The following is a 12,431-nucleotide window of genomic DNA, read 5'->3' on the forward strand; positions in this document are numbered from 1 at the left end:
CTCTTCTTCAGTAAAATGCTGCAAAAGCAACTTGGGAGCCCCTGACAATTCCTACCAGAGACAAAGCTGAGAATTGCAGGAATTGATGAGAACAGCCACTTTGCCCTCCCTTCACTTCTTGAGTTTCAAAGCAGAAAAATCTGCAAGATACACCGTGATACCATATATCTCGAGAAAATACAAGCTGCAGCTACACTACAGAAATCAGTCAGACACAAATAGCCACAGGTATTTTGCTTGTCTAACCCTGCAGTATTGACATGCAGTTGTAGCTAAAATTATCACAAGATTTCCTTCTCATCCTTTCTTAACTCTAAAGATTTAAAGTAGAAGCTTTTGTTATTATCATGCTATAAGACCAAAAAACCACAGTTACTGCACTGTAGGCATTCAGTGAAATTAATTTTTTGCATTTTCTAAATCACATAAAAAAATCAGTCATGGACAAATTCTTATTAATCAAGTATACTAAACACTATTCTGTAATATAAAAGCACTAGAATGTCCAGGTCCAAACACACATATTCTGTATGTATTCTATAACGAAGATGAGAAACACATGGGCAATAGCCATGTAAGACACACCATCTACACACTTGGGAAAGAAACTATCAGTAAGGAAAGGACGTGTTCAGTTTCACTAGCTGTGATGACAGATTAGTAACTTCATCCCTTAGGATTCCACGGAAACTACGAATTAGCTGAAGGACCAAATTTGACACAAGTGAACACTGATGCTACACTTTGGTTCTCTGGGACAGCTTCTCATCAGAAATTTGAGCCTGAACACAGTATTATACTTCAGTCAGATTCAGCAGAACTGTTTTTTGATACAGCAATCTAAACAACCGAGATCTGTACACTGCGTACATTACATATCAGATGCATCCTATTTGAGATTAAACTGCTCCAGTATCTGAATGTGTTACGATACATAAAAAAACCCAAACAGTGTTCCGATTTGAAGGCTGTCAGGACGCTTTTGCAGTTACTTCTGCATCAGCCATATGACTCAAGATGCTCTGAAAAAACAAACTAAGCACAAACATTGCAAGCGTGAGAGCTCAAACAAGTACTACTATCATAGCTGGATTTATCTCAGATAGCAGAATTATGACCAACAATGTACAACTCTGAATATTTAAAACTGACCTTAAAGCCCTCACTTTTCACATCAGGTTTAAAAATTTTGTAGGAAAATATAATTTTAGGAGACCCATGAGACACCCACCCAAGAAAGCCTTAAACACAGAGCACTCAGTTTAGCAAGATTTGCTGCTAAATTTCATTTCTGTGTAAGTAACTTTGCCTTTAAAAATTTAGTAGGCAACTAAACTAAACATTATACACAGTAAGCATCTTAGTATTTTATTCATTGCATCTTTTATACAGAATAAGCTTCACTGATATTTAATTCACTGCAGTATTCTGTTGATGTAGCAATTAAAGATTACATTATAAACAAATAACAAAATTTTTACTTGAATTATTTTTTTTAAATGTGTGTAATTTTTGCAGTTGACAAACAGCATCACCATTATTGAAAAAATGAAAGAAGCACATAAAGCTATGGCCCATTTTTTTAATCTCCAATTGATAGTTTTTCTATATTCATCATAAATATTGGAAGCTAAGCTCCAGCAACTAAAAATAAACATACCTATAGATTCCTAGCAACCAGGATTGAAATAAAGGAGAAAACATACAACAACAAAGTTTCTTTTCACATAAGTTGACATCTGCGGTCTATTTACACTATATAAGTTAAAATTCCACACGATCATGAAGGGCAAAGAATTTTGAAATAACCTGTTAAGCACTCCTTAAAATGGCACTGTTGTAACTCAGGTTTGGGATTTAAAAATGATAAAACAGGGAAAGACAATACACTGCAGTATGCCTAAAATGTTTTAACATAAAAAGAAACTACTCCATAAAGTGTCGCTGAGATGGCTCAATCAAAATAATATACATTTGTATCTTTATCAAGATAGATATTACTGTAAAAATGCTCACATTAAAAAATATAGTTATTATTGTTTGGATTTTCATTAAAACTAGAAGGGACTACATGAGCCAAAGTATGAGGAATTTGTTTATAATGACATGCTTCCTCATTTTATAGCACTAATAAAAATAATAACAGAGAAAGCTCTATTATAAATCTTTAATAACCACAGTATAATTTCCTATTATCTTTTAAAAACTTTACTGTGTGGGTGTATGTGCATGTATGTCTGCATAGACACACACACACAAAATCAAAGTGTATATATTAGACATACACACATGTGCACATTCCTGCATACACTTCCATAATGTGAACAATACACAGGGACTTTTCCATGTGACAATCACATGCCACACGCCATTGCCTTCTTATTACTCTTTTTATGTTTATCCAGTAAATGTAATAACACTTCCAAATTTGGCCCAGTGAAATGATTGCGCTGTAACATCATACACAAGAAATGATACTGCAAATACTGCTGATCAAAAGTTCAACATGAAAGCTCATCATGAAATGGAATGTAAATTATTCTAAAAATTAGTATTCAAAGATTAGTTAAACATTATGGCAAACAACTTGGAATTTATAGAAAGTTTAAAATGTAATTCACATTACAAAGACTGGAGATACTTTATAGATAGAACTTTTAAATATGGATATGACTGGCATTTATTTTTAAGCTTACTTCTATTAGAAATAGACTTGTTTCCTGTACAGCTGATGCTTTGTCTATGCCATATACAGTAGAAAAATAAATTCTTTAGCAACCTAGAAATAGTTTAGAAAACTCTTGAAGTTTCATTTTCTTTTCTAAACATGCCAAGAGTAGACTGAAAACTATAAATAAAATCTATACAGACAACAGGTAAAGTAGAACAAGTTAAGAATACTACAATTTACAGGACAGACTTTATTGTACTATTAATTCCTGTGTGCTTTGTAATAGGAATAGGGTTGACTTTTCTTTTTTGTTTATGTTTTCTTAAAAAAGATAATTACTTGCAAGAATATAACACAATATCAAGATAATTTATAATATACATGTACTTCAAACAGCAGCTGGGTTTATGGTATCATAGTAATCTAGAATGATAATCCAAGTCATTATTGGAAGTACAATACCTAGGACATAAGTGGGAAAGGCAATTTTTATTTTTGGAAAATGGAGCAAATCAAACTCTTAAAAGCCTTAATTCTCAAAATCATCTATTTACTATAGTACATACAAGAAGATCTTAAATCTTGTTATAAGTGAAGATTACAACAGTGACCATCATAAAGCTTTCTCTTTTAAAACTACACAAAACATTCTAGCAGCTGAATGTGCCAAAACCTTCTTCTTTGCAGACCTAAAAAGGTACATTTTGAGCATGAGAGAAAAAAAGCTGCTATGAAAAGTCTCACAGGTAGTGTTTATCTATGGTCTCCCCTTTGCTACAATTTGTAACCTTCTAAATTTTTTATCACTATCAAAATATTTAACCAAAAGATTTGTTTAAATTAAGCAGCATTCTTTTACAGCAAAATTGGTACCAATATAAAAGTAAAATAAATGAAAAAAAAAGGATAATTTAAAAATACAGAGAAAAAAAATCAGTCATTTGAAATTTTAGTACAACATACCACAGGAAAAAATATGAATACAAGTTTATGTGATCTTATATATACACACTCCAAAGAGGTTAATTGTCAGTACCCAAAGTATTTATTGCTATGTATTAGCAATGCATTTTTGTATATCTTTCGAGGGTCACATAAAAATAGATTTAAAGAATAGATTAATTGAAGTCCTAGATTAAAACATTGTTTGGTTTGAGAATTTTACTACAACAAAAGTCATGTTTATGTATGAAAAGTTATATAACCTTATATGAAAATGTCATGAACTATTTTCTAAACACTACATGTATTCCCAAGTGGGAAAAATTAAAATATCTAAAATATATTAGATTGAGTTTACAAGACCATCAATGATCTTTTTAACATGCAGCTGTTTACAGAATTAACAGTTTTACAAAATGTTTAGTTCAGTAATGGAACATAAAGAAATAAGTAGGCAACATCAAAATTTTTGTACAATAATTGAAACTCACTTTTACAACAAGCATGTCCTTGGTATTGTGCTGTAAGAAATAATAAGGAAGTTCACCCACCCTGAAACTGTCCACAGGTTTACTTATAAGTAAAGATGGATGGTGAAGGATTGTAAAATTCTCAACAGTGCATTTTGCATTCTTCCATAAACCATCCTAAGCATACCATCACGTACGTAGCCAGGAGATTACAAAATAAACTATAGCTGGGCTTTAGCTGTTTACACAGAATGCCTGAATGTGAAGAAAATTGCCAAAAATAGCATGTTAAATAACAAAAAACAGCCATAAAGCAGGCTGTAAGCATTGAATGTTTCATAAATGTTATTTTTTTAAATCATTAAATTTCTATAGAAAAATTTTATTCACAATATATTGTGACAAACTGTCACAGGAATGATATAGTGATTGCAATAAGGTATCATGCAGCAGCAGCTTTGTACTTTATAGCAATTTTTGCTTTTAAAATTAAACCTCTCCAGTCATGCTTATCACATAGTTTTTATCTGCAGTGTGTACAAATGAGGAGCACAGTACGGGATGTAACAAAAAAATGTCCAATCAGCTGGATGGGAATTATTTTTCATAAATATGAAGTACATTACTGTATCCTGAAACATGCATGTCTATAGCTTGTCTTTACTGTCCAGCACCAGGCTGCCTGCAATCATCTTCTGCCTATATAATGCCCAGAGGGTCTGCTGGTAACTGCGACTGGATGAGCTGTGGCTGCAGCGGCGGCGGGAGCTGCAGGGGCACCATGGGCTCCACCATCTGCACGGCGTTGGAAGGCGGGGGCTGACACGCAACTGGGTTCGGGGCTTCCACAATCTCTCCGTTGTAAAAGAAAAACTGGCATTGTTGAATGAAGGTCTCTATAACTGATTGGTGGATTTTGGTGGTAGAAAGAAACTCTCTGTTTTCAAAATCAGGTCTCATCAAAGTAGGCCAGAAACAAATCGATAAGTTATCAGCAGTCATAAAGTTGGTCTTATATTGCTGACTAACCCTGAAATGAGAATGACATGCACAAAGTGAGTTAAAACCAGTATGCAACCAACTGGAAATATCTTCACAGCTCTCCTAAGTGTTGGCATTCATAATAAACAATCTCAAGGTTTTTGTTCCTCTCCCTCAGCAATCCATTAAAAACAATTGTCCTTGAATTTTTTAAGTAATTTAGAAGAAAATTTCAAAAGAAACCATGACATTTCCAGATTTGGATAGTTAACTAATATAAATCTGATTAAGCTTTTAATCAAGAAATAAATTCAACATTCCTCAAATTTTGAAGTGACAATAACAAACAAACTGGAACAGGTTCTTCACTTACGATCTAAATTCATTATTGCAATACTATTACAAAAAAAACAAAACAAAAATACCTCCAAAGAACAACAAACCATCCTGTTACCAAATTAATCATCTACAAGTAAATGCCTCCTCAGAAAACACAAAATGCTTTTCACAGTAATAGGCTAGAGAGATCCACGATATTTTATTTTCTAAAAGTACTCTGCATTCTAAACTGATTCCACAATTTTATCTAGAAGTAATTACTGAGAGATACATGAAAAATCATGTCTTAATAAATCTGACAAACACCTAATGATATGCACTCAGCTGGGAACATGCAATTCACATATTACAGCAGACATCACAAAGGTAACCAAGCTACAGTTGTCCTGTAGAAATAAATGGAAAATAAAAACTTCAGAAATTTGTCAGTAATGATTTTGAGGATTAACAAGAGCAGCCCTCAAGAATTTTTGACAGCTGGCTGTAGTCCATAGACTCAAAAGCTGTGAAAACCATAGTAAACAGTAGAATTAATGCTATAAGAAAATTTACATGCATTTACGATGCATGTATAATGGTAATGACAAAGGGTAGACTTCCATTTTGGCATGTGCATTACTTATTCCAAATACTGTGAAGGTACACAAATATTGCCTCTCAATCTGTTTTGAGTAAGTTTGGTCCAAAGGATATTTGGATATTATTTCTACGTAACAGTAGAAATAGTCTCTTTCCTAAAAAACTACAACTGAACTTCATTTATAGATTAAAGAATAAATGTAAGCTTACATTTTGATTAATATTATCAGCATGCTGCATCTACATTACCACTGCAGCCAATAAATGAAGCAATGGCAACTTGTAGCTACAGGTGCGGAAAAAAAGAAAGGCACTGCACCTCTTCCCCAGTAACAGCCCACAGCTAGATTAAACAAAAGAACAACTGACTCCCTCCTCTGCTATGCTTCACTTTTACCTTTGTACTTTCTAAGAGTAAAGAGAAACCTACCACCCTATATGCTGTCTCCTACCAAACTTTCTTAAACTACTTTAGAATCTTAGTGCTTAGAAAATGCCCATTTACCTTCTTCTATGTACACTCAAAATGAAAAATGAAGTTTTTCTCTTGATCCTGCCCACTTCCTCCACTTCAAAGTCTCAACAAGTTCAGGCTGTAAACCTGCTCTATGATTAGATTTTAAAAGCTGTGTACCTATGGTTTTGGTTTTAGACTTCAGAGGCATATTATGCCATATTAGCCCAGGTCTTGTCATCAAAGAATAAGTATAAAACACAACCAATATCAAAAAAGCCAGAGTCAATCCAACACTATCCTGTTTCAATTCTGTCTTAAAAGCTCAGTTCTGCTTACAGTTAACCAACCACAATTAGAGAGCTGGAGGGCTTTGAAAGGTGCCTATAACATTAATGAAAAATTCATCTCACTGTTGCCATTTATTACATTCTCATGGTTACTGATCACGTGTTTATACGATGTCAGTAATGCTTGTATGTTTTGTTTCAATAACCGGGTCCTGTGCTTCTGGATACATCAAAATATCAATCGCCAACTACTACTAATGATATAAGGATAGCACATTTTTACTCTAATGACACAGGATGTAAAAACAAAGAATTAAAACATTAGCTTGTGATGAGAACCTTTCCATCATGTAGAAGGCTGCTTTACCTCATTTAATGAACAATTCATTTGACAAAGAACATTTCCATTTTAATTATATACCAGCAGTAATGTAGCACAAATTAGTATGTTAAAATTAAATACAGACTGTAAAGAATTTAGCTACAAGTTCCCTTTGACATCCTGTACCCATCTGTATCTACCTCTTTTTATGTATGCAATTGCTTACACACAAGCAGTTTTCTTGCTGAACGGAATTCAACTACCTGACATTGCAAATGAGACAAGGAATGACAGCCTTTCTCAAGAAAAGATTATTTTGTTATTAGCAACCTGCTAAGTAAATCGGTCATCATTGGTTTGTAGACATGCATGTATTAGAACTACTCAGAAATTGTTCAAATTATCCTTAGCTCTTTTACTTGCAGCAATCCAGGCACCTGACACTGTACATTCACCTGTGCTATGCAAATAGGTGGATAGGAAGACTTTTGACAATTAAGAGACTATTATTCTTCCACAAAAATTTCTATCATGTCAATGAAGAATCAACAGAACATTTCTAATAACTGTGTCCAGTCTGAGATGTTTAGTTTTAGTTCAGATATATGCAAGCACATCTTACAATTCTGTGACATGGATATTTGTTCAATTATATGGTTTTATTTATTTTAGGGCTGAATTTCTACTTGACAAGACTGCAATGAAAAAATTGATCCACCTCCCTGCAAGGAAAAATGTGTGGCTTTATAAAGTTTAAGCAAGTCGTACATGGGATGAAGAGAGGTGTGTAAGTAGGTATCTAAATTCTGAAATCTTACACATTCAGTGAAAAGAGAAGACTCCTTCCAAATTGCAATAGAGAGCACCTACATTCTCCCTGTTGACTAAATAGGGAAGTTCTTATTTCTGCCCCCGTATTACACGACCAGTTAGATCATTACAAATACCTACACAGACAGTAGTCCTGAACAATTGTCATGAATAGACATATATATATATGTGTGTGTGTGTACATCTATACATACACACACACACATACACAAAACTGCCTGGCTGAAAAGTACCATTGCAGAGAAGGACCAGAAATTCTTGGTGGACCAACTGAGTATGACTCAGCAAGGTGACTTGGTGGCAAAGAAGGCCAGCAGCATCCCAAGTTGCACTAGAAGTGCTGCCAGCAGGTCTAGGAAGGTCATCTTTCCCCTCTACTCAGCACTGTGAAGTCCACATCTGGAGTCTGGGATCTCCAGCACAACAGACAGATGGACATACTGGAGCAGGACAGCAGACAGATGGACATACTGGATTGAGCCAAATGAAGGGACACAAAGATCACTAAGAGGTCAAGGATCTCTCAGACAAGGAAAAGCTTGTTAAGATTTCTTAGCCTGGAACAGCTAAGGGGAAGTCTTATTGGTTTTAAATATCCAATAGTAAGGTCTAAAGAAGATGATTTGAGACAATTCCAAGTGACATCCAGTGACAAGACAAAAGGCAACAGGCACAAATACACACAGAAAATTTTCTCTGAGCATAAGAAAACAGGTCTTTACTGTGAGGGTGACCGAGCACTGGCACAGGTTGCCCAAAAAGCCTGTGGAGTCTCACTCTTTGGAGATACTGAAAGCCTAACTGGACACCATCTGGGACAATCTGTGCTAGTTAACTCTGTCAGAGCAATGGGGTTGAACTAATCAATCTCCAAAGATTCCTTATAACCTCAACAACTGTGAGTCTGTCTAAAAATGCAGAAAAAATACCACAAGCTAATCTTTAGTGACAGATTACTGGATAACAATGGGACTTGAGCTTCTGCTTTTTTTTTCAATAATATAGTTAACAATCTAAGTGGATTTCAGAGAATAATTCCATTTCAGCTGATAACGAAGTACGAGACAGTTGGCATTTTTCTGGTTTTTATGACTGAACATTGTACACTTTTAAAGGGTCAGATTATGAGGTAATACAAATCTATTAATATTATTTTAGTAAATATGCAAATAATTTTTAAAGATAAGAACAGTTAAGTTCTATGCAAGAGGCACAATTTAAGAAGCAAGTGAACCAATTTACTGTTCCTTGTATCTTTGTTCTGCATTTTACGTTTTTCAGCACAGGTTTTGGGTGCTATATTTTAGATTTTGTTTTGGGGGTAGAGAGAAGGGTGTAATTTTAATAGTTATTATCTAGTTATTATTTCCCAGAGAGGAGGGTTTGTAATAGTTATAATTGGGCGCATAGTTGTTTTTAGGTGCAGTTATTCTTTCAAGCTTTTTTTGTTATGTACACCAATCATTCTTGTAATTTTAGGGTAGCAATGGTGCCAGATATATATAGATCCATAAAATGTGAGAAACAAATATACAAGGCTTTACTAATCAGCTCTAATTCCTAGCTTCTTTTTCCACATTTATACTAACCAATGAGCATTGCAGCATGGTATTAAATTCTAGTAGTTAATTCACTGTTACAAAAACAACGTTTTTCGCAATGGATACAACTTAAATGAAATAGAAAAATACTCAACCTGTTTAGATGCGTTATTATATATCTGAAGACATCATAGTTCACTGGGTGGAATTTCTTCACAATTTCTTTTAATTCATGTAGCCGTTCTGCCTTATCCATGATTTCTATAGAAATAAATGACATTTGCTGACACATCTACAAAGACATACTGAATAAAGTGTCGCTAAGTCTTTTTCCTGTATAACAGTATAGGTAAAATACCCACAAGGAAATATCAAGTGAGAATATATCTGCTAAAATTCCTGTTTGCATAGAGTAACTATTTTATTACAGATGTTAACTACCTAAGCACAAAAGTATTTTTCTGAATTTAAGCAGAATTATTTATCTGTGTTCAACAGTAAAAAAATCATTCGATTAGTTTACTGTTGGCTGGTAGAACAACAATGTGACAGGGTCATTTCTTGGTAGTTTCTTCTGCTTGCAAAATGTCATGACAGAAAGACATTCACACAAACTTAAGAGTATCTTAAGATTCTCAGTTCTTCAAATAATAAAAAACTCATGAGCAGAGCTGATGCAGCTGTTTTGCATATACTGCTGAGAGAAGAACAGGGATTTTTCACAGGCCTAAGGGACATTATCCATGCTTCAAAGAGGAAATAAGCAACATGTAAGAAAGGAACATGGAATAAAATAACAATTATTTTAAAAAACTCCACAACTCATGCTGATGATAAAACTCTTGTGAAAGGTACCATAAAGGATTGTGGAACCATCCATTCTGCAGAATATACTTCCAATGCATCAAGATTCATAGCATAAAAAGTTCACCTCTATTACATGACTGCACTGCTAAAAAGAACTTTGATATACCCTAATATTATAGAAAAGAAATGCTAAATATAGTCCTGTATATAGTCCAAATAAAAATTTAAAGCAGTATTCATGACATTTTAAACATTAAGTCCGCTTTAATTCTAAGGTATTTTATGTTTTGACTGGAACTAAACTTTTATACTTTTAAGAAAAAAATAAAACCAAACTAATTACATTAAACAAGAAATATGACTGAAAAGTATAGCAGAAATACCACAAATAGGTATCTACAGATATTATCAGAACACACAAAAGTTCTAATGGGTTATATACTGATCAAGGCCAGGTCTAAGCCTTAGGCTTGCACTAGGGTGTTTGTGTTTTACACAGAAAGTACCTGGGAATACTCTAAGTTAGAGCTGTACCCTGCAAAAAAGTGTAGTGGTCTTACTCTGAAACAGCTTGCTGTCAATATACGAGACACTCTTAGTTTAAATAAAAGAAATAATTTAGTCATTCAGTATGAAATGTCTGAAAAACGTTTGTAAAGGCAAACAAAACTAGGCATCTAAGAGGAGTTCAAAAAGAAAAATCTATGAGAAATAGAGAACTACCAAAATATCCCAGAGATGTGTCTCATCTCTAAAGCCTACTTTGAAGGTAAGATTTCATAAATTCAAGGGTTTTTTTCCCCGCGTTAATAACTGCAAATCCACTCCAAGAGATTTCATCATTTTCATCACTAACAAAAAATGGAAAAAAGTAGATTTCTCCCAATTAAATCTTCTAGAAAAATGAGAAATAAGAAGTCACAAAATGTATCAAAAAAGGCATTACAGTTCTGCTAATTTTAAATATTAGAAGGTGTACATGTCCAAGCAATTTAAAAAATATTCAATGCACATAGTCCTTTCAACTTACAGTGAAGTAAAAATAGCAATAAGGACAATTAAAATAACACAATTAAATGAAGAAAAGATTGTTTATTACTTACTGGATGTTTCTAACAACTCTTGATGCAAAGAGTAAGGAACTAATGGATCTGGCAGATCTGCAAAAAAAGCTTTAAGAGCCCCAGCCACTGCATTCACTGTTACTCCCATTGACTCTAGACTGATATTATGATCTGCAAAACAAAATTAAACAGTAGTGTCAGTAAAAACTAACACTATCATTCCCTACAGTACTTTATGAACACAAGTATTCAAAACATTGAAAACTAAAATTTTGCCAAATGATTGTTAAAAAAGTGCACAAAAAAGTGAACCAATGGATAAGCTGCTATCACACTGACCCACATGAAATCAACTATAAGGAAATCTGACAGTATAGCAAAACAGCAGAAGATCAGAAAAATGAAGTTGTCTGTTTCTCCATGAAGACTTAAATGTTTGTCTTTGCCATTGGCTGGTTTCCGATAAATCAGTTTTGCCCAGTAATCAGTTTTAAATTCTATTTCACAAAATGTCATTAAACAGAAAAGTGAGGCACAAAAAAACAGTACTTTTATTTTCCGAAACATCTACAAGGAATTTTACTTTCTTTCACAGGCTTAACTTCATGGTTAACATCCAAGACCTTTTAAGAAGTGTTTTCATTTTGAAATATAAAGCACATCAAAATGAATAGCCTAACCTACCAATCACATTTTATTATATTCTATAATGACAAAGGCTGTGTTAAATATTATCAAGACTTAATTGTCAATCCATTTTATTCAAGCTTTCAATAAAATAAGTATCAAGAATTACTATTTGTGGGAGATAAGAAGCAAAAGGCCCTAATGCCCAGGACTGATGAACTGTTAACACAAGAACAGCTAAGCCTGCATTTAAACTTTTTTAAATACTAAAATACCATGTAGAAAATATTTTAACAGCACTTAAGCCAGCTACAAGAAGATTCCATCCCCATCTAGTGTTTCTACAGAGCTTCATTAGTAATAACCTGGACTACACCAATATAACCGACCAGAGCATTAATTACTTAGTGCCATGGAAGTTGGTTTCAAAGTGCAATCCTCTCATACTCTATTGTGATAAATGAATGGAGAATTCAAGTTTGGTTGTGGCTTGAAATAATAAAATCTGTGATT

The 12,431-nt window shown here is 33.7% G+C and overlaps 1 protein-coding gene across 1 annotated transcript in view; it reads right to left on the bottom strand.

The window, feature by feature from the left end:
* Positions 1 to 1,334: 1,334 nt before the first annotated feature.
* ARHGAP5 (Rho GTPase activating protein 5) overlaps positions 1,335 to 12,431 on the bottom strand; it is a 45,857-nt gene continuing 34,760 nt past the window's right edge. Inside the window, exons 6-8 of the mRNA XM_071557961.1 lie at positions 11,331 to 11,462; positions 9,576 to 9,681; positions 1,335 to 5,113 (exon numbers count right to left, since the gene is read on the bottom strand). Of these exons, the coding sequence (XP_071414062.1) occupies positions 4,783 to 5,113; positions 9,576 to 9,681; positions 11,331 to 11,462 (569 nt within the window). The 3' untranslated portion in view covers positions 1,335 to 4,782. The remainder of the gene's footprint in view (positions 5,114 to 9,575; positions 9,682 to 11,330; positions 11,463 to 12,431) is intronic.

The sequence above is a fragment of the Pithys albifrons genome, chromosome 6, assembly GCF_047495875.1.
Source record: "Pithys albifrons albifrons isolate INPA30051 chromosome 6, PitAlb_v1, whole genome shotgun sequence".
NCBI classification, from domain to species: Eukaryota; Metazoa; Chordata; class Aves; order Passeriformes; family Thamnophilidae; genus Pithys; species Pithys albifrons.